Here is a 23494-nt window from a genome sequence, read left to right as displayed (position 1 = left end):
TAAGTATATAAGTATATATATATATATATATACTATTGAGGCAGGTGACAAAATGGAAGGAAACAAGGAGAAATACATCTAAATCGTATAATTAGTGTGTATCGTTTTTTTCAAAGTGTATTTAGTTTGACAAACAAGCCAAAGTCGTTTGGAAAAATAAGAAAGAGCAAAATAGCACATCTACTTACTCAGTTTCTTGCTGGCCAACAATCCCGCTCCATATCTATTTAAAAGAGAAAATATAGGTAAATTATAACTTTTATATAACATTTGTAGACTCATGCAGAATACACACTATTTACCAGACTTGCAGAAAACATAACACAAGGTAGGCATACTTGAGCAATATGTAACAGCGCCCAGTGTTTTTAATTATATCGATGGGCGCAAAAAAAACAAACTTGAACAGCAGTTTTCTACTTTTTATTTTCAAGACGCATATTGGTGTTTTGAATATATTAAATTTGAACACGGCAGAAAATAAGAAAAGCTGTTTTTTAGCCTACATAACGTTTTGCATATTTCAGTTGTCAATGGTATTCTACATAAGTAAAATTTATACTTAAACATCAGGTGGACCACATAAAACTTTAGGGCGTACGTCGGCCTACAGCATTGAGATACTAAGCAAAAAACAGGCTTAAAAAAACCGGCTGCAAACAAGCGAAAAAAACAACAACAACAAAGTTTCACAACTTGGACGTACCGAGGGCTTTGGGTAGGGCGGCCTAATGCTCTGGTTCATGTCCATGTGGTTGTTTTGCAGCACACCGGCCGACACGATTTGCGCCGACGACATGGACGCCATGCTTTGCAGCACCTTGTCCTTGGTCGCTTGGTCCTGAAAGGCGACACCCTGTGGTTAACATTTCGGAATTATGACGCCGCTGGGGTGCAGTAAAGAGCAGTACAAGAAACAATAAAGTTACGACATGCATTACGACAAGTACGGGAATTTTTGCCCACAAATTGACAGATTGGACAAATATACAAGCTTGTAGGAAATAATCACGCATAAAATTTTTAAAAGCATTTACCAAAATATTATTTTTAGAAATAAAGCACAAGTTTTTTTCAACAGGTAATAAGGCCATGTAAGGCACGGTCGAGGCACAGTTTTAACAAAATTGCTTTTGAGGTACTAGCAGTTCTAACAAATTGATCTGAATTTTTTATTCTGAAATCCGTGGGGGCAAAATCGTTCAGTTTAAGAAGGATTACGCCGTATTATAAAGATTAGTTGAGTTTATTAGGCGTCCACACCGAGAAAATCAAAGTTCAAAACCCTAGTAAATCGGTAACACACAGAAAACCTTTTTGGGTAATTTTAGCATGTTTTCTTGTAAACAAACGCGAAAACCCGTGACGCATAACAAACTTCGGCGAAGGCGCATTAAACCCGAAAACATTTTCGTCTGCGTTTCGCCGCAAGCAAAAAAAGCAATGCGTCGTTTTTGGAGATTTTCTCGTTTCGTTGTCTAAACGAACCCGAGTAACCCTCGCTTGCGCAACGAAGCGTAACCGTGTTTTTGGCGGCCTAAGAGCTCAGTCAAGGACTAGCCTAGGTTGACCAAGAGACGTGTTGGATAAAAACAGCAACGCCTAGGATAAACTTGTATTAGCCTACGCTACACTCTAGATATTTGAGTAAAAACGGTGCGAATTTTTCGCATTATTGAAATTGTTCTAGTTAGAAAACAATTAAAAGGTTTTTATTTTTTGTAAATTTTGGATTTTTATGTAAAGGGCATTTAATGACTTGTGTTGAACAAAAATAAACAGCAGCGTCTAAGTTAAACTTGTATTAGCGTATGCTACACTCTAGATTCAAGTAAAAACGCTGGAATTGTTTTGGTTAGAAAAAAATAAAGGCTTTCAAATCGAAGTGTATTAGAGCACTGATAGCGAGAAACTCATTACATCGTAGGTATTTTTTGTATTTGAAAAAAAGTCCTTATTCCTAAATTTAATGAATAAAGAAAAGGCGGCTGTTTATTTTTTGCCTCGCGTTTGAAATTGCACACGTTTTACTAGCTAATATTAAATTTCGCACTTGAAAACGCTTAAACAAGCCATCTTCCCGGGTTAGCCGCAAACGGTCTTATAAGTGGCACAAAAACGAACCTTGAACTGAGATTGCATCTCGCGCGATTTCCGTCTGGCCAGGACCTGAATGTGGCTGGAGACCTAAAATAGAAAAAATGGATTTTCAGGATACAACATTAGCCTTCAGTATATTCGCTTACTGATACAACCCTGGCTGTATTCAAGACCACTTGATGTTTTACGGCTCTTATTCTAAAAGTCAATAGATTTGTCTATTGACCAATAGATAAGTTTTCTATTCAATACATAATTCCATAGATAAGTTTTTCTATCTATAAAAAAAATATTTTAGTAAACCAGATTTATTGTTAGTCATATGGCCGCAAGAAGTTATCGCAAAAAAATATATATATATAAATCTAGCTTAAAATAATAATCAAATTACTTCAGTAAAACTAACCTGTTTCCTAGTTCTGGTTTTTCCTGTACGCAGCTTGATGTACCTTGCAATAAGTTCATTTCGCCCTAAAAACAAAAGTAAACCCATTATTTCCACACGTATCTTGTTAAGGGCAAAGGCAAGATGTGTAAGGCAGCACATCTCATTTCTGTGCCTGTAAACTATACAAACCTTTAAACAAATTGAAAGAAAATGTCCGGGATAGATTTTGTTTAATCGCGCCAAAACTAAATCTTATTAGAACCACTCTACATTACTTGACTCATCGCACTTACTTAGAAGTAAGATTAGCATAGGTTTGGTCATCAATAATTTAAGCAAATAAACACGAGACAAGACCAACGCCACGGAAAACAGGTGCCAATTAGGGTTAAGAGTATTAGAGAGAAAACCTCATAAAAGAGACAATTTAAAAAGGTGTCGTCCTTGAGGGGATAAGACAGGATTGCAAGACTAATTACCAGGTGTAAAAAATAATCTACTTGTTGGGGTATACAAAGAAGTGATTGGTTTGTTTGAACTGTAATTGCTTCACTTTGTTTTCTATTCATGTCCTAACTGGAGTCCAACTGTTCAAGCAATTATTTTAGTTAGTAAAGCTTGTTGAATTATGTATACGGTTTGGTGTGGAATTTAGGTCGTCATCAACTTCAAACAATTGTATACTGACCACTTAATAAAATATGGGCACTAGTGTCAGACAAGAAATTATAAAAAAACGTTTAGTTTGGACAGGTTTTAGTTTTAAATGGAACCAATATTGCTTTGCAATTTTGCATTAATATAGGTAAGAATGGCACCAAATAAAGATGAACAGTGGAGGACTACTATTAAACCTACAATGCCTTTCAACAACTAAAAAATGGAACACTGGTGGTTTTGGGAGGGGTTCAAGAAAAATCTTGTCAAGACATTCTCCACAAATACTTCGCCAAATATGCCTTAATAAATAGACATCTTGCCTCGACATAATAAGTATTGTGCATTACAAGCAGGACTGCATGAACAATCGCCAGGCCACCTATAGGTAACGTTGAGTCTGCCCTGACGAAAACCTACCGAGGCTTATGTGATAAAAATTCTAAATAGGGATGGGACTTCAAGCCCTACTGTGACAAGCGCAACACTCGAAGCATTGGCCATGGGGGAGTGACACACATCTTTTATCAAGTGCGCCGTATGGTTTGTGTCAGTCTATGACAACAAAGCACACTTCACGCTGATGCTGCGGCCGAGACAATACGCGGACCACAACAGAATCGCCCTGTGAGGAGTGTTGCGCACCCCTGGCTGCTATCACTCTGCTGATGCGTTGTCGGTGTGATTTGGCCAAAGTTGCGGGCTGTTGATGGTTTCGGTAGGTAAAAACGGTGCGGAGCTTGCGTTAAATTGCAATTACAAATCCTGTGCCGCGTTATTATTGACTATGTCGCTTTAAAGTTTAAATCCTTGGTGTTTTCCTTCGTTTTTATGAGGACACTGGTTGGTCGTTATAGTAATTTGTTTAAAAAGTTTTAAAATTTTTGTCAAGTGCTTGAAATGATTTTTGCCCGAAAAAAAAACTCCGTAAAACGCGGTTTTGTATTGCATTTATCTCCGAAATCGTGTGTGTGCTCTTTATACAAGCAATTTAAGTGACGGCCAACACAAACAACTGCCAGATGCAAACGGCAAATGGCGCATGCCGCCTTAGTTTTATAGACAACGAAGGAGGGCTTTCTAACAAAAACACGAGATAGAATGCAGCAGATCGGTAAAGGTATGTCCAATAATAGCATACCAGACAAAGGTAGTATCGGTATGGAACCGATGCCAAATTGTATAGGCATATGAAACATGATTTGACGATTGAACGCAACAATTTCTATCATGAAGGTATTGGTAGAGGCAACTGAAGGTATCCCTATTCCCTAATACAATTTTTTGACTTATTACCCTAAAAAACTACCTTTAAAACTTTCAAACTATTTTGCCTATGGGAATATACAGGAATGAAATCATTCTGTGTCGGACATGTCGGCCATGTATTTTTAGCCCGAAATATCGACTAATTGTTTTCCATCGGACATACCTAATTTCTCAAATATACCAGGCCGGTATAAAATCTCCACATAAACGGGCGACTTGGCATAGCAAGAGGCCAACAGTTATATATCTCTCTCTTTAAAATACTGAGAAGGCGACAATGAAAAGCGGGGAGAATCAATAAATCATCAGCAGAGAAAAGACAAACAAGGCAAAACGACATTAGCGACGAGGCGCTTGTCACTCGACTGGGAGGTGCTAAGACCTTTCGCGGCAGCAGGTGACAAGGCAACTTGACACCTTGTAAGCACACGCGTCCATTGGCCGTCCCTCGCTCTTTGGCACCTCGATAAAGGACCGCTAAATGCGCGCTAAGCGGCCTGCCTTCGGCTTGAGAAGCAGATCTAAGTAGACTGCATTATCTTTAATGCAGTGTTTCGCAACCTTTTTTGGCTTGCATCACCCTACAGAAATTAGAAATAATTCGCGGCACCCTTGCTCGTATTTTTGCTGAGTGGTTAACTGTAACTGTGCAACAAGGTTGAAAAAACCTTTTTAATTTTTGACACTTTTATCGTTAACAATATAGCAAAAATTGGAATCCTAAAGAATTTAAAATATCTCTCGGTACCCTTGAGCCTTAAAAATGGCACCGCCAGTTGACAACCACTGCTTTAATGTATAAAGTGATAAAATAAACATTTCGGGGTTTTTAGCATGTTAATGCTCAGGGTGGAATTCGACGCAACTTCGACTCTATTTTTGATGCTTGATTGGTTTAGGAAAATTAGAGATATTTCCTGATATTAGCGAGGTTTATTCGCACATTTGTTGGAAAGGAGCTTGGGTTTTATCAAAGTTCTCTAAAAAACACTATTTTTCACTTATTTGCATCTTGCCAATTCGTTGATTGTTCTATAAAGTGGCCTTGTCAACTGGCCTATGGCGCTTTTTGCAGAAAGCCTTTCTTTTTTTTAAGACTTAAAAACGGAAATTAATGACGCGTATAAGCCGGGCTCTCCAGTCCGGTTATCGCGCCTAAGTCTTTACATCGAGTCATTAAGCCAAGCTTACAAACTCTAGGCACATTGGGACTAAAGGGTGGCCTGTGCGCCATTTCAAAGTCTACATTTCTGCGACACTCTCTATACCAGCGGTTCCCAAACTGGGGTCCGTACAGCAGTTTCAGAGCGTCCGCAATGAGAATTAGTCTTTAAGTTTTTCAACATTGGGCTTTCCTGAATGTCTTTTAAACATTAGTCTATGTTTTAAACAATATCTGGTAATATTTATTGTCTTTAGTTATGCTGTATTATTCGATCATAGAGCGTGTTTAATGAACTCTCTTGTGACATCATCAAGCAGTGGTTTTCAAACTGGGGTCCGCGGTCCTTTTTGGAGTCCGCGAGACCATTTTCTGGGACCGCGAAGCACCTAACAAAAAATCAACACGACGTTTCTTAAGAAGATAATTTTTTGTGCAATAAAACTTTTCCAGACCAAGCTGATTAGTTGTTTATTCACGTTACATTGTGACGTCAAAGTGTTGCGTTGTGCTAGTGAGAATTACTCTTTTACAGCTTGCTGCGCTGACACTGTAGGCTGTAGGGTCACGCTTTTAAAACTGTTTGTGTTTGCTTCGCTCAAATAAAGTGATTCGTTAGTCGAGCTGATAGCAAAGAAAAAAAAAGTGCACCCGTCCCATTGATACCATAAAAAACAACGTGTTACTTTGTGTTTATTTCTGTATATTTTTAAAGGGACCGTAAGCAATTGAGGGGGACCGTTGCGTAATTTTTTTGGAAAAGTTTGAGAACCACTGTCATAAAGTATCTATTATGCTGTTTCTTTTTGGGCCGCATGAAATATGAAATAATGGCAACGGGTCCACCAGGCAAAATTTTAGAAAAGTTTGGGAACCGCTGTTCTATCCCTTTTATTTTACAAGCCGGGCGTTCCGGGTTTTAGCTCGGCGCTGGACAAAAAGGAGGCGACTTAGCGGGAAGTACGCTTTGCAGAGCGAAAGCAACGTTTCAGTTTGTAGGCGATGATCCGTGAAGTTTTGGTTACAGGTCGTCGAAGTTGCCGGACTTGTTTTTTGGGAAACTTCTACTTGTTCGCGTGTTGGTTTTCTTGCGCGACCATCTGGTAAGTACCGGCGAAAATACGATCGACAAGAGCGGTTGATTCAAGAACAAAAGTCCCCTCACGGAAGATTTACCGAAACGCCAATAGTAGTTAAAAACGAATTGCTCTGAACAAGCTAGGGTTGATATTTTTTGTGCCAAAACGGTAAAATAGTGCAGAAGTTACAAAACAAGTACGGTTTTAGTAAGAATATCAAAGCCCATACGGATGTAGATATTATTTTGAACGTTTCGATTAACTCTTAATTCATTTTCAAAATGCTAGCTACTTCTTTATGGGTTTTGTTATTATTATTACGTCTAGCTAGAACCACCAACCATTATACTCGAAAGTAAGATTTTGTTTTAAAAAAACGCGCGGGAACACTATCAACTTTCTTTGCTAAAGCATCGAAACCTATGCATAATCAGGTGTAGTGAGAATGTTTTAAATTTTAACCCCTTCTTTTTCTATTGGGTTAAAGGAAAGGTCTTTTCAAACGTTCGTGTGATGTCGTGTTTCGCAATGGTGATGGCATCTGCTCTGCGTAACATTGTAACAATATGTCGCGATAATTTCAAAGAAAATTAAAAAAAAAAAAATCGCACCATGTTCGAACCCCGGGTACAGTTAATGGGTTTTGGAGAGGGTAACATTATCCGACTTTCTTGACGGGTGAAGACCTAACAAGCTTGCCACTTCAAACAGTTTTGGGGGTAGAAGGGGCGGGGACAAGTGACCCCTAAAAAGTTACCCCGCTTCAGAGGAATATGGGGCGAGTGACCCGTGGGGTTTTGGAACGGCGACGGGGCATGACTAGGGTGAAGTGCTTTCTGGAAATCTGTTTCCGCGCGCACAGAGCGAAAGAACGATTTGCGCGAGCAATTAGGTCACCAATCCTAAGGAAAACGGGAAAGAAGTTGCGAAATTTGGAAAGAATGTTGCGTAACTTTTTGAAACGTTGCGAAATTTTTCTTCGCGAGGTCGCACTTTATTTGCAAAACACGACCAAGCGGGGACTTAGAAAAGCTTTTGTCAACCTAATGACTTTTTTCAAATATATTTACATTTTGTACAGTGCACTTTTTTTAACAAAATAATTTTGTCTCATTAACCAAAAAGGTAGCTAGGCGTAAATTTGGTATTCTTTACTCATGATATCTTGGTGAAAGTACAAGGTTTTTTTTATTTTTAAGATTTTTTTAAAATATAACAAGCGATTGGCAATAATTATATAGAAATGCAAAACTTAACTTTTTTGCCGATTTAAAAATTAATTAAAACCCACAACCATGTTTAACAAAGTTTTAAAGCCTTTTTGGGTTAAAGAAGCTTCGTTGATTAATTGTGCTACGTCATTGCATCGCAACACTTTTGCCTGACACGCGGGTATGAAATACGGAAGAAAGTCGACCTTAACCGCATACATAGTATTAAAGCAGCCACAACGTCACAACAACAACAATAATAACGAGCTTCGATCGGCAAAAAACGGCTCGCTCTGTCTTCTGTTTACAAAGCTGCGGCCCGGCGTAAACCGTTTATTGCGACACAGACACGAACCGGCGGCGGTCAATTGCACCACTGTTACGTCACAAGGCAAGGCTTTATTACGTTGCCAACAGGTGTCGGCCAGCACGATTCAAGCATAAAGACAGACAGGTCGGTTTATTGCTTTTTTGACGGATCTAAAATGTTATGTTTTGCTTTTCTTGCACAAGGTTGCAAAAATAAGCCATAAAGGATTTGGAACAGCTGACATGGCAATTAGTGAGACGACGCGTAAGGTTGTTGCTCGGCTGGTGAAACTTAAATGTTAAAATGACTGGTAATTTTTTTTTGGTACAAAATTTTAATCTGCCTCACTAGTGTGCCTCGAGAGATTGCCAAGTGTGCCGCGAAACTTTTTGTTATTTAAAAAAAATAAGTTATTTGCATTACCAAAATACGCACCACGCATAACGAATTAATTATATTGAGACATTTACATATAGTTTGTCGTGTGTTAAGGGCGATTGAAAAATGACTCTATTGTCGTTTTGTTAAAAGTGTGCGGCGAAATATTTAAGATATTTTTAGTGTGCCGCGAGCCAAAAAAGTTTGGGAACCACTGATTCAACGCATAACTAAGGCGAATTTTTTGACCTAAAAATAGGAAATTTTTACCTGAAAAATTAAACTTTTGGCCAATTTTAACCTAAATATAATTTATCTGGCAAAATTTTGACCTATTAGTAATACATTGATTTAAATGAGCTAGGCGACATTAATCACGCGTTTTTTATATCGTATATTGCTCTAATAAAGATATAATACGGTTAAACTGACTTTGAACACAAATCAAAACTAATTTTTTTGATAAAATTGAACGATAAATTTGAAAACAACTGAACGACGAATTTCAAAAAGCTGACTATACATTTTTTTTTTAATTTTGTAAACGATTTATGTGCATTTTTATTTGATTTTGACTTTACAAAATTTTGACAAATTTTGACCTAACGTGTAAATTTTGACAAAATTTTGACTTTTTTTGACAAGTCAAAAAATATTCGCCCTACTCATAACAGCTAAACGATTAGGCAATCCTTAGCGTGGTTCGCTTTAGAAATAATTGCAAAGCGTTAAGTTTTGCGCAAGACAAGGTTAAGTTCACATGGGAATCGCCGGTTTTGCAACTTTGGGAACGGAAGAGACGTTGTGTAGGCAACTTTTCCGAAAGACAAATGACGTTTTATAGTTCACGTGAATGAACATCACAAAGGTAGCATCCTCGGGCGAACAACAGTGTTTCTACCATCAACGAATTGGCTGGTTTTATATACAATGTCAGCATTGTACTCGATTTTTTTCCTAACGCAACAACAATGCGTTTCCCAGTGGTGCAAAAGGTGGCACCAAAATAGAATAGAAAAAACTATTATTTATATGAACAACGGAACAGGCTAATTCATAATTGAAGAAATAAAATATGGTTCAAAAGGAAATAAAGTTGCCTTGAAAAGTAAAACTTGGTAGCGCCTTAAACCTTAGTTAACAAGCCTATCTTCGTGAAGAAAACCAAGAAAAAATTTCTCTTAACTTAGATTAGTCAAAGGGGCGAGTGTTAAATCATTACGCGCTGCTTAAGAGTAACCCTGAAACCATTCCATGGAATTACCTTGCACAATCAGAACACAGTATACTGATAAAAGCTGTCAGCGGCACACAGCGATATTACCCACAAGTGGGGTGCCAAAGTGTTTCCAAGTAGCGGGCCTTCGCCGACCAGTTCAGACGACAACTAAAATACGGCTTTTCTAAAAAAAAAGCAAAATACGCCACAACGGTCTATAGTTCGGTATGAAAAATCGGACGATTTTTTAAGTCCTGATTAACCAAGAGCAGTGCTTTTCAACCCGTGGGATGGTACGCATTGGCGCGGATGAAAGAAATTGAAATGCGGATGAAAATGGTGCATGTTATTTTTTATTATGTGTAATACAGTATTTATTATGTGTAATCCACTAATGCGTTACAGGTACAGTAATATAGTATCGTATAGTGGTCTATTGCAGTTTAAGCTAACTATTTATATCGGTCAAGGCACACGGTTTTAATACACAAACCCTTTCATTGTTTGAAAGGTTGCAAACTTACTGAGCTTGTTTCGTGCGGATGGAAATTTTCCGAAATAAAAAAAGTGAGGATGGATATGTTCAAGGTTGAAAAGCACTGACCAAGAGCATTGGGAAAGCCGAAAAAAGCGTGTCAAAAAGTGGGCCGGCCTACCGAAAAGCGGCCACAAAATAAGGCCGGACAAAACGGAAACCAAAGCAGTCCGGTGTCGACAGATAGAAGAGTGCTGGTAATGTGCGCCCGCTGCAACGCACTTTGCTAGCTGCGAGTGAGACGGCAATTACAAGCAGAGGTGCTAGGTCGGGATTCAAGTGAAGAGCGGCTATTAAGCACTTTAAGCCCCTTACGTGTTGTACATAATAAACGTTTCCGATGCTTTCCGATTTTAATTATTTGGGATAGGATTGCTGATGCGTACGACGTTAGTATAGAACACGGCCGATCGCTGGTGTTAGTTGAAAATAGGGGGCTAGTCTAGAATCCTTACACAACGCACATTATTTGGGTTAGGGTTGGTTATGCGATTTTATTAAATATTGAATATAATAATACTTGACCCACCCACACCCAACCGCTAACTCGCACCCTAACCCAAATATTGTGCGTTGATTTAATAATTGTGGCAGGATTCTAAAGCAGCGCCGAAAATAGTGCAACTACAAATTCATCGACAAGGCAGGTCTTTCAAAATTAATTTCGCAAACTTGTTTATATGAAGTTAGGCCTGTGTGCGGACGAGCAAGCCTTTGCAATTTAGTAAACACAGACTGTTGTTTCACACTATACCCAGCGGGTTATGCACATGCAAAAAAAACTTTGCAGACAAAACCAATACGACAAACATGTTTACAGTTTTATCACGAATGGAAAATATACTTTATTATAGCTCCCTGAAACCGAGTTATTTTTAGATAATAAGTTTTAATTTTACTTGGAATCTTCTCTAAATAATTCAGTGCAGCTTTTATACCTAAATTTTACATGGAATAATGTTTGTCCAACTTAAACTGCTCTGTTCATACCACTTTTGTAATGAACTGAATGAAAGTGAGTAAGCCAGTACGGCCAAAATATTTTGGATTTCCCAGAGGAACAATCAACCAAAATAAATCAAAAAAATGAGCGTTGTTCCACAAATGCCGAAACACTAATTAGACAAATCACAGAGAAACAAGATTGAAAGCCAGGGGTCCGGTTCCCTACGCCTAGCCTTTGGTGTGGATTATGTTTTCTAAGGTTTTCCATCTGGGTTTGTTATGGATTATGAGTTCGATTCTATCCTTTTACTTTTACGCGTCACAATTGCACTGTGACGTCACACACACACACTTTACCGTGCGAAACGTTTTAACTGCGATGGTCGTTTACATGTTAGTGAGGTAACGTTGTGTTTCCCTGCGCGAAATCATCCAATATCGCGTCGTCGTTAAATTGTCGTTATATGATGTAATTATGTCTTTATCCATGCTGTCCCTGTGCCTTGCTTATCATATATACACAATAAAACTGACAAGAGTAAAATCAGGATCACACATTTTTTAAATGAATATATATTTCGCATATACTGGCATCTTCAGTTGCTTAATTCAAATAATTCGAACGAATTAAGGAACTGACGATGCCAGTATTGGCGAAATATATATTCCTTATAAAAAATGTCTGATCCTGATTTTACTCTGTTTTTTTAACTTTAAGTTTTTTGTTAACATACGCGTCAGCGGAACAGTGATCGACAAGCAGAAACCCGCGGTCAATGGTTTTGGATTCCAAAAATATACGCCCTTCTATATATTGTTTATCATATAATATCAAATAATAAAATACATAAAAGCAATAACCCGGTTTCAACTCACCGTACATCTTTCCCTCGTCGGAGAGAATGATCTTGCGTCTTCCGCAGGGAGGGTAGATGGCCAGGGCTTCGTGGAAGCTTTGCTCGATGTCGGGACTCCAAACCCCCTCGGCCTCGTTGTCTCCCATGTCGCCGCATTTCTGCCCACTGTCGCGAAACAATAGAGCGATTGTTACGCGCGCGAAATCACAGACAATCGAAAGAGCGTTACCCGCACTCAGACCAGGGGGGCACCGGGTGCGGGCAGACCAGTGGTTCTCAACCTTTTTTTAGCTAAAGAACGCCAACATTTCGGTTTTCGAGGGGGATTCGCCCCTAACGCAGGGGTTCTTAAACTGGGGGCGTGGGTAGGTACGTGAACTAGTTTTAGGGGGCACATGAAGCCCTAATTAAAACATAAGTTTATATTTAAGAAGTAATCAGTTTTTCAAAGAAGGTTTTCAATAAAAAATAAAACTATTTTTTCACTGAATGTATATTTAGACTCCATTGCCATTTCACATTTTTTGAAATGAAAACATCAAATTTTTCAAGTCTGGTATTGTGACATTAATTTATGACGTCATCTCTAAAATCCCTTGCCTACACTGGTCCAATATTTTTTACGGGTCTGCGGACTTTTTAACATTTGGGCGACTTTTGCGGGTAGAGGCGGTTAGATATAAAAGAGAAAAAAATGTTGAAATATTTTTATAATGGCTATACGCACTATAACACTTTTTAAAGATTTATCTCAAGCGTTCACGCAATGCTGCCTACTTCTCTACGGGATGTGGTGTTTTTTATTTCACCAAGTCTGCGAGTTTCTCGCTCATAAATTTATGACTATTTATATTTATATTGTAAGAAACACATGACAACTATTCTCGTCTCGTATTTTCATTAAAAACAAACAAACAAACGGGAGATAGTAGGCGTGATATTATGAGCAGGTCGTTAAAAAATAACGGGTGTACAGTGCGCTCTGTACACATAAGATTTTTCGCCGTAAAGGTTTTACATTTTCTTCCCAATTAAATCACACACGATCGACATTTTAAAAGTAAAAAAAACTCCGGATTTTCGCGCAACGCACCCGTCGCATTGTGACGTCATAAAGCTGAAACGCGGCTTGACGTCATCGTGTGTTGGACTTGGGGTCTGGCAGAAGGAGCCCGAAGAGCCGGGGCTCGTAATGAACTCGCGCATCGCGTTTGTGACGTAATAGGCGAGGCGTTTTTCCAAAAAAAATCAGATTCAACTCGGTCTTTGTTTAAAGTTCTAATCAAATTACAAACATTCTGCATAAAAAAGCGACATTTTTGCATTAAACCGTTCTGTAACGGAAAACATGATGACCAATGGTTCGCAACATGCGATAACACTTAAACTGCATTGGTTGTTCAGAGATTTATTATTTTTTCAAAGCCAACCATTTTCTTCGGTTCGGTCTCCTTTCTGCCTGCTTTGAAAATAGGCTTAGCGGAAATCTGTGGCTTTTCGGTTCGTCTGTCCATGACTGTCAACTAATTTAACACTAACAAGCATATAATATACATGACTGAGAGAACAACCACAGTTGCGTGCAAATAAAGACATTCTACTGGAAAAAAATCTGCACCATTCTACTGAAAATAAGCGCTCGCGTAATGAGATGTTAGTATCGCAAACTTTCAAAGCCGTAAAGTTCGACAACGATTGTCGCTGATGTCTGGTTACTAAACCTTGTATATCTAGTTATTGGGAGTCGGGAATTTCAGGTAAAACCAAGGCATTTGACATACAAAAACGATAGATAAACACTCATCTACCCATCCTGAGCAGTCTACATGGTTAGCTGTTCAGATGTCAAATAGCTAACTGCAGATGCTGCTCAAATAAATTGGTAATTCGTGATTGTCGACTGTCCATACATTCTTAACCTGTACGCGTTACAAGCGTATCTGCACAATGGAAAAGCCGGTCATTGGGCGAAAGCAAAACGGGCCCAAACACGATCCAAGAATGCTAATTATTTCTGCCCTGTACAAAGAGGCCGGTGAGTAAGACCATCGGTAGTTACCAACAAAGACTCCACTTAGTTTAGCCTACAAAGCGGACGCCCCAGCACAATACACTAGTGGCCGGTTTTCCTGGCTACTGGGCTGCACTGTTTTTCCATCCTGTTTTTTTTCACACCTTAACGGAGGGGAATGAGAAAAGGTTAGTTTTATAGAGAAAGCTTTGCGTAACTAACGGAGATTATTAATACTAAGCGTAAGAACAACATCAAAGCTTGGGTCAGTGAATTATTTTCACTGAACTTGTTCTGGACAAAACACAAGTGGGAGACAAATCTCAGAAACAATCTTAACAAGTCTAACCATGTGAACTACTGCAGTCGGCGACCCAACCAAATCAAATGGCGGCCCAATTTTTAGTAACACTGGCGTAAAGGTAATTAAAAAGAAGGCCAAATATCTTTCGAAAAGGCCTCAGCTGGAAGTGCGATTGTGGTGTTGTGTTGATGCCAGAACTAGTTGAGGTGTTGGTGTCAGATTGCGCGATGGTGAATCGACGTGGGTTCCCTTGCGTTAGTCAGAACACCGATTAGTGTTCGGGTTGCCTTTCCGCGGTTGTTAATCGGGCTGAAGAAAACAAACGACGCCTAAACTTTCACTTGTCTCAAAACAATAGGAAAAGGGCCCGGAGCAGCGTCTGTGGTTATTGCGAGTATCCGTTTTCGCTGCTAACGCGGGCCGCCAACAACCAATTTGTTTTCCCCTGGCGTTATTTAATTGCGGAGAAGTGAAGCCCAAACGCGTTGGTAAACTCTCCGCTTAGGTTAACTTCGAATTACCGCGAGGGAATGAAATCGGATATCGGCGTTTTGTAGTGTGGCAAAAGGCCAATTTACGCCACAACTTTATAGACAGATACACCATGCGACACTCTTGTTAAAACAAACTACACGCCGGGCACAAAACTTTGAATAAAAAAATATTAATGGGAGCTTAGACCTTGCAGACTGATTTTTGTTGAAGCGGTGCGCTTCTTAAGCTGCTATAAAATTTTACAACTTTTATCTTCGGCATTATAATGTTCTGTTGGAGGACAAGATTATGTTGTGGAAACACATACTAAGCTAATAATTGTAGCTGTTTTAATTTGTATCTCCTTTTTATAGGATTCTTATAATAGATTTTCTCTTCCATATGAAAACAACTAAAAAATCTACAGATTAGTACCGACAGAACAACTACTTCCCTGTCCTGTACTAAGAGGCAACTTTCTCTTTACAACTAGCAAACAACCTTGTCTATCTTTACAGCTGTCTGTCAACAGGGTCGGTCGACATGTGTCGGCCAACAAAATACATCCTTTCGCGGTATAAGGAAACTAAGTTGCGGAAACACGGGGGAAATTTCGAATTAAACTCGCAAAAGTTACGGCGCAAGGCAAAACAAATAGAAAGCACGGCAATCTTTTGGTCATATTAGGCTGAAAAGCTGATTCGCCCTTTAAGGCAACGATGGCGCAATACAATTTTCATTGAATCAACGTTTTGCCCCCGAGGGCAGCGCATCGAAAGGTCTAGTGTTGCAGATCTCGGAAAATCGTGAAGTGATGGTTTTGCGAGACAGCCTTTTAATGAAACGCGGCCAAGTTCGACTTGGGCGAAATGTCGACCGCTGATCTGTAAATAGTTTATTACCGTCATGGGTAAAGAACAATATTACGCCAGACACTGGCTTCTGCAGTAACAACTGGGCTTGAAGCGTTTTAAACCTGTGCTGCACTGATTAGATAAATCTAACGAAATTGCTACCTCTCACGCGAAATTACCTCGCGTAATTCTTTCCTATCATCAAAGCATTCAAAGGCTATTTTTTTCTTGGCCAAGTCAGCAAAACGAGGGACAATAAAGCTTTTCTGTGACTCAATTTATTCAAACAATTAACAAAGTCTGGCCAAACGAGTTTCAAGCAGTCGCTTCACCACTAAGAATTATCCGCGTTTTACAAAAGGTAAACCCACCATTACAATAAACCAGAACTCACGAACTGCATTCGAGAAATGTCGAATTGGGAAAAAAATTACACGATTAGTTCGCGGTGTTGAAATTGGGTCTGTTAACATTGCGCAAAAAGGCTCTTTGCCATCTAATTGTGGGTTAGGAAGACGGCAATTATTTCAATTTCGCCCTGCTTGTAGTTATTGCCGGGCGTTTAGGGAGACGCGTTCCGCGCACATTAGTGGGATTCTTCCAACGGGAGAAGGCAATTTGCGCGTTTTGACAGATTAATAGGGCGCAGTTACAAGGCCTTTTTATTATATTATGGCCAGCATGTCGCAATTAGGTGTTTCGATCGTGATTATGCAGTGTAGGTTGTATCTGTTACTGTTTTTTAATTAAATATTAACAATGTACTTTGTGCCGGTGAATTAAAGTCCTATTAAGTTATCTTTAACCATGTCTTTACTTTCATTTATTTTAATGAAATCATTAGCGATTTTCCTATGGGCAAACAATACAAAATAATTATTTTTGTGTTAAAAATGTACCAAAAAAACTATCAGTGTAAGCATTAAAACAAACTACTTATCAACTCAATAGCGATTTTCAATGCCTACTACACGTATAGGTCTTGAAAAATAAAACTGCCAAAACATAACTGTAAAAGGTTGGGAGTTGTTTATATTAAGTAAATCATTGTTAACATGTTCCTTGTTCAAATAATATTTCTTACAAAGTAACTTACTTTACATTGACACCACTGGGCAGTTTATATAATAAGTTTTCAAATTTTTGGCTGCACAATACTTTGGGTCTGTCAGTTCCAATTTAAACATCTAAATCTTTAATACAGCTTCATCTAATCCCTACACCCAGTGTTTTTTTTAAGGTGTTTTGGGGGACCAAACGATCCCCCAAATTTCTCCAGCGGTTTCCCAAATTTTGGACTTGCAACTTTTTGGTATTTAAATGAAACACTTGCGACCTCTTAAAACTACTTAGCGGTCACCCAAACCAAACCTTAAAAAAAACCCTGCCTACACCATTTTAGGACAAATTGCAAATTGAAAGTAAATCAAATTTAACATTTTTCATAGTTCAAATAAAAAAGTTTAACTTACTTTGCATCATCGTCACTGGGAGATGGACCCTCGGAGCCCGGGCCCCCCATGAGGCCGGGGGTCGAAGACACCGGCGGAATGGTGATGGACAGGGGGGCACCACCGGAGGGAGCTGTGTTTTCCACCCCGGCTAGGAGGGCGGGAATAGCGGCAGAAGCAGCCCCGCCGGCCAGGGTGCTTTGCGCTTGGAATGAGGCTTCAGAGGATGATATGGTGGAATGTTGGGGTACGCGACCGAAATGTTCAACAGAGTGCTGGAAGGGACTAGATTGGGCCTAGAAATTAAAAAAGAAAAGAAAAAAAAATGACTTAAATCAATGGACAAATATCGCTGTTCTAATGTTTTTCTTTTAAAACTGGATATTGCTGGGATTTTTTAATATAAAGGAATGCAAAAATATCAATTAAACCTAAAGTAATCTTAACAAACAGCCATTTTTAACAGGGTGCGGAAAGGGACTTAATTGGGCCTGGAAATAAACAAAATTACTTTTTTTAGGAAAAAAATGAAGATTTACATCATTAGAAAAATATCGCTATTCAGATGTTTTTCTTTTCAAAATGGATGTTGCTTGGATTTTTTAATATAAAAGAACGCAAAAATTCAGTAAAACCTATGGTAATCTTAATAAACAGCCATGTTTTAACAGGGTGCTGAAAGGGACGTGATTGGGCTTAGAAATAAAAAAAAAAAGGATTTTTTTTGGAAAAAAATAAAGAATTACATCAATAGACAAATATCGTTTTTTTGATGTTTTTTTTTCCAAAATTGATGAGTAAAACCTATGGTAATCACAACAAACAGCCAATATATAATTGTATATATAATATATGAAATCAAGCAACAAAAACTTTAAAATTTGACAAATTGACAAAAAGTCTTTGGCAAAAAAACAAACAAACAGTGAGTTGTAGCATTTTGTTTGAGTGGACTGTCGGTGTGACAGAACTAATGCCACAAAATAAAAAGTGCATATCAACAACTCACCTGAACTTCAATCTTAACGGCCCACTTGAAAATGCATCAAATTCTTGAGTCAGCCAGTAGCATCCACAAATACTCTGAAAAACAAACAAGGGATTGAGGTGTAATGTCCAAAGAAGTTTATGATCATTCTGTCTGGGAAAAGTTAGCCCATGTTGACAAGAAAATTTCTACCACCACATACAACAATGTTAGTAGGGCAAATGGATTAATGATTTACTAAAATGAGATGACCTTGTCTGAATGATGTAATGGGTTTGCTTTTCTTTATGAGGGACAACATTACTCATAGGTTTTACGGTAAGTGCGGCCACAGGAACAGAAAAATACAAGACAACTTTATAATGGCGGTCACAAACTTAGCGTTATATAAAGCATAGTATTTAAAAATTATTAAAGTATGTTTTTAAAGCCCGAATGAGAAAGAGAATGTAATACAACATATGTAAGTCAAATGTGAACATCATTATTAATACTGCTTTCAAAATGTTAATTTTACACAAGTCTGCCAAGCTACAATTGAAAAAAAAAATAAAATCACGATGAAACTTTAGTCGGTGTGGTTCCCCATTGCTTTGGTATATTAGGTACAACACACAATGTAATAGCTTGCCAACGCGGGTAACATTAAGTCCTAAATGCATCCTAAAGTTTTGCTTTGCCAATACTAAGCCTTTTGGCAAATCTTGGGAGAAACTCATAGGCCCAACACAACAGTAGGTCATTTCCAAGATGACAAAAAAGAACCGTTCTACAGATTGAGACGTAAATCACTGGGACATGGCAGCCCTGCTCTGCCAGACTTTGTTGAGAGGCGGCCAAAGCTCCCCGGAGATTTATTACATTGCCAAGTCGCCTGAGAAGGTTTTTCGCCGCGGGCGCCGACAGCAGTAAAGCGTTTGAGTTGACAGACTTTTCTGCCAGCGCCTTCTCGCCTTAGACCTCTTAGCGGGCGTCTGCGCAAATTGCGAGGAACCAAACAGAAGTGATGGAAAACGCGTTGCAAGGCTTGGCTAAATGGCCTTTTAAAAATAGCACCCTTTAATTTTTTTTTTCAACTTGCAACATCGAGGGTAAAATACAATGGATCAAAAATACAAAAAAATGCTTACTAAAGTATGAAAAAAATGTGTAAGGATGAAAAAATGTATAATTTAGAGTTAAAAAATTAGGCGCTTCATTTAACAAGAAAACTGTTTTTTAAGCACAAGGCATAAACGCGAAACCTCGTCTAGAGTGAACTGCGCCACAAAGAACAATCGTCGTCTGAAATGAATGGCGAAATATTGCATAAAGAGAGCAGATTTTCGCCCCGTAAGCAGAACACTGAGCCACGCCCACAACCAAGTGCTGCCAAAAAGCGGTTCTTATTGTCCGAAATGCAAGTTTACCCAGTGAACATTTTAGGCATTAAAAGTTCGATGCAGTTAAAAACTATTGCTATATAAATTTACATTTGCTGTGTTGCATGAACCGACAAATACTTTGGCCAAGGATTTCGCTACATGTGCTGTGATTTACGGGTGTTTTTTTAGCATAAATGCTACGCCAAACAAGACCGAAAATCGCTAACTTGAAAACAACAAGGATTAGAGTAAGACATGGAAACTAGGTGGCAGACGCCAACAAACCAAAGTCTAAAATGGAAAGTCGTGCAGATGCTTGCGAATTTCCGCCCTACCTATTTGCTTATCATCGCTGGTTTTATCTGCCTTTATTCCGGTTACACAATTCTTAAACGTCAAGTCAGCCCGTTTTTGCTTGGATGAGCAAATAGAAGCACGATCGTTAAGTGGACACAACGTTTTTATTGACTACCATCATCGCCTTAAAAACGCTGTGTAACTAAATGATTTTAATTGCTATTTTAATTGAAACTTTTGAATAACAGGAATAATTGTATTACGGCGAAAAAACACTTTCAGACTCATTTCATTTAAACACGCTTAAAATCTGCACCTTGTTCCGTAAATGATAAATTTTTCTTTGCGTTCCGTGTTCGAGTTTTGTATTTTATCTGGTGGTGTATAGATCAGGCGACTCAGGGTATACAGTAGAACAAGCGCGAGTTGGTAGGCGCAAGTCAGAAAAGCGGCGTTGTTGTATAATAGAGGAGGGACTCACGAAGCCCAGTCCATTAGGCCGGAAACCAAGTACACCAAATTACAAGCACTATAGGAGTGCTAAGCTAGGCTCGTTTACGATGCCGTTTTCGAAAATCGCTTGGCTTTCAATCGTAGCACAGTTTTTGTCGCTCTGTCGGATAACTTCAAAATGCCGGATTTTTATGCTTCCGTGGCTTTTTCAAATCGCAGATGAAAAGTGGCACTGGTCGATTTAAAAGTTGCTCCAAGTACAGTGCCCCGCTGCGAAGCCAAGTGCTTTTTGCCAGTTTTTAACATAAACCCGGTTGTGGAAACAAAAGACCGCCGTAAATCGTTCATGAGTAGGCGATGTTTATTGCCGTGACACGGAGTAGGCCAGCTGCAAAGCGACCAACGTACAACAACACGCTTGTTTTTGATTACCCAAAGCCTTTTTAGGTGTGTGTCCCTGAATATATGCACACAAATCTACAAACTGCGACGAGTTTGCAAAGTCCTTATAATTCTATAGACAAGCCAAGCAGTAAGTATCGCGCTACTGAACAAGCCAACCTTTTGCCCGACACCTAGCCAATAAAGACAAGAAGCCGGCGAATCACCGCAAGTAACAATTACAACGCTTAAATGGCACTAACGTAAAGATAATGACAACAATACGGGTCCAAAGCACAGGAGGACCGCTGGACATTATTTTCTCCTACGCGCCATAGGTTTAAATAAACAGAAGCTTTCATCGGGCATTGCTGGCTACTACAAAGGCCAGGTCAAGCGGTATGGAACGACCTCGGCCTAACGTTGCGACGCACATTGCTTCGAGGTAATTACTGCTGTCCTAACAGCCTTGTAACCGCCTGGTAAGGTTAGCGCAGGCCGTTAAAAGAGGAGCGCCATTAAAAATTTAACGAGTTTTGCCAGGTGGACAGTGCTTATTAGAGTTGGGCGTTGGTATGTCCCTGATGGCAATGCGGTTGCCGGTTTTACCAACTTATAATTTGGTAAGCAATTAATAGAAGCAGATACCATGTAAGTCTTTGAACATGTAAAACAGATGAAAAATTTATTTTTAAATATTGCTATGTTTCTCCAAATATTTTTCGACATTCGCAGACGTGCCCAAAATGTTGCGCTTAAATGATGCGCACAGCGCCCAAAAATAAGTGTCCAAAGGACATACCTTTAAATTTGGTAAAGTAAACATTGTGTAATGAAGGTATATATTATACCTAAATGTCCTTGCAATATCAAGATGTTTGGGTTCGAGGAGACTTGAATGCGTATTTTGTAAAGGTGACCACAAAATAAATTTGCAACAAAAATGTGCTCCACGGGAACACTGGATTTAAATGATATTAAAAAATGGACACCTGTTAAATTACTATATATACTGTTCAAGTTTACAAAAATGGGGACAGGTCTTTTGTCTGTAAGGTATTTAGAATATGTCCAGCTGGTCAACCAAAAAGTTTTAATCACCAATTGAAAGTTTGTGCTTTTGAGAGGTTTAATGGTTCTCAGCAGTGGCCAATTACAGAGGGATATACTTGATCCTAAACAAGTCAATTTTAATTGGACAAGATTTGAGAGGGATTCGCTAATTTTTGCTAATTGTCAATGCTGTGTGGAAATAGCCTGGGCACTTCAAAGATAAGAATTGCTTCCTGAATTGGCAACCAATAGCTTCCTTTATCATGTGTTACTTGTTTGCTACTACAAAAATATACATAGATAACTTTTTTAGAATATATTTATTTTCAGTGTGACTTTATTGGCTTAAGCAACATAAAAGAAGCAAAGTTTAGAGATATTTTATTTATTAACAGTTTTTAAAATTGCCAAATTATTTTCAGTAATAAAGGATTTATTTAATACAGCAAATAACACAAAAGTTCTAAAGTTTAAACCTTTTTATGAATCTCAATTAGGCTTCAAGCCACACATAGTCCGGCCATATTTACCAAAGTACTTGATGACAAAGCATATTCTTACTGAGTGTATTGTCAGTATGGTATAATTGCAGTGACTTGACACCATTAGATTAACTTTTTTATTTGATCTTATCACCCATAGATTAAACAACACTTCATAAACTGCAAGGTATTGCTCAGGACAACGAAGTCAACATTTTCTTGGCTTAAAGTTTTGTTTTTAGGATATTGGATACAAACAACAGCAACAACATTGGGTAAAAGAAAATAATAAATAGCATTTAACTTACTGGGAAGACAAAACAATCTATAGTTAGCAATATTTTGACATGTTTGCTTAAAAAAATGCAAACCAATGAAACTCAATTATAATGATATGACTAAGAACCAACACTAAATGATTTTATACCAACAACGTCAAGAAGCTAAAAAAATACAAAATAGGCAGTTATTTCTCTAACTGACAAAAAATAAACAACAAAGGTATAACATAAAAAAGTATTGTAAGACTTTACAAAACAGTCTGTCACACACCTATTACAACTTCTTTGAAAAAGAAAATACTCACTTTAAGTAACACCAAAATCATGGTTTCTTGTAATGTATTGAAAAAACAGGTCCATGCAGGACAGCTGTTTTGTCATTGGAAGAGATACTGAACCAAACATAGGACAGAGGTCTATTTAATTGTTGTACCAGATTAAATAAGCTAAAGTAAAATACAATTTGGTATTTTCCATTGACCTAAAATAATCCATCAAACTAGTTTTAAACTTTTGATTAAATTAGAAAACTTGTAACAGGTGGTCAAGCTATCAGTTCCAAACTACTTCCTCTTTTTGACTAAAACTATAAATTTACCACTAAAGTGAACATTTTTCCACAATTAACACAACCGCTAGTTTAAATTTACTGTAGAGCACAATAGTAGTCCGCTATCTGCTCGGTACAATTGCTTTTGCCCTCAATGAAATGAATTGACTCACCAAGACTCCAATCACAAACCACGTACATGCCTTGCATAACTCGCAGCCTCGGCACGGATTAGAGACATTTCGAAGGCCCGAAATCGGCCAAAACAGGGCCGAAAATCAGCAAACAAAAGCACCTACCTCAAGGGTGGGATGTCGCACAGCGCTTGACCATCAATAATCATGAAAATTCCGCTTGATTGTTGATTAATTTCGTCGTTAACGTGCCTACCCTGAACGACCTGCCGGGCAAGGTATGCCAAATATGAAAGATACGAAAGAT

The 23494-nt window shown here is 38.5% G+C and overlaps 1 protein-coding gene across 1 annotated transcript in view; it reads right to left on the bottom strand.

The window, feature by feature from the left end:
• The window catches only part of LOC146135555 (transcriptional enhancer factor TEF-1-like), a 28748-nt gene extending 5254 nt beyond the window's left edge, over positions 1-23494 (bottom strand). Inside the window, exons 1-8 of the mRNA XM_083394976.1 lie at positions 23353-23494; positions 18214-18287; positions 17226-17500; positions 12130-12275; positions 2507-2571; positions 2098-2187; positions 707-856; positions 189-223 (exon numbers count right to left, since the gene is read on the bottom strand). Of these exons, the coding sequence (XP_083251102.1) occupies positions 189-223; positions 707-856; positions 2098-2187; positions 2507-2571; positions 12130-12275; positions 17226-17275 (536 nt within the window). The 5' untranslated portion in view covers positions 17276-17500; positions 18214-18287; positions 23353-23494. The remainder of the gene's footprint in view (positions 1-188; positions 224-706; positions 857-2097; positions 2188-2506; positions 2572-12129; positions 12276-17225; positions 17501-18213; positions 18288-23352) is intronic.

Source organism: Ascidiella aspersa, chromosome 8 (assembly GCF_963924565.1).
Source record: "Ascidiella aspersa chromosome 8, kaAscAspe10.2, whole genome shotgun sequence".
NCBI classification, from domain to species: domain Eukaryota; kingdom Metazoa; phylum Chordata; class Ascidiacea; order Phlebobranchia; family Ascidiidae; genus Ascidiella; species Ascidiella aspersa.
This window is presented reverse-complemented; position numbering and strand designations above follow the sequence as displayed.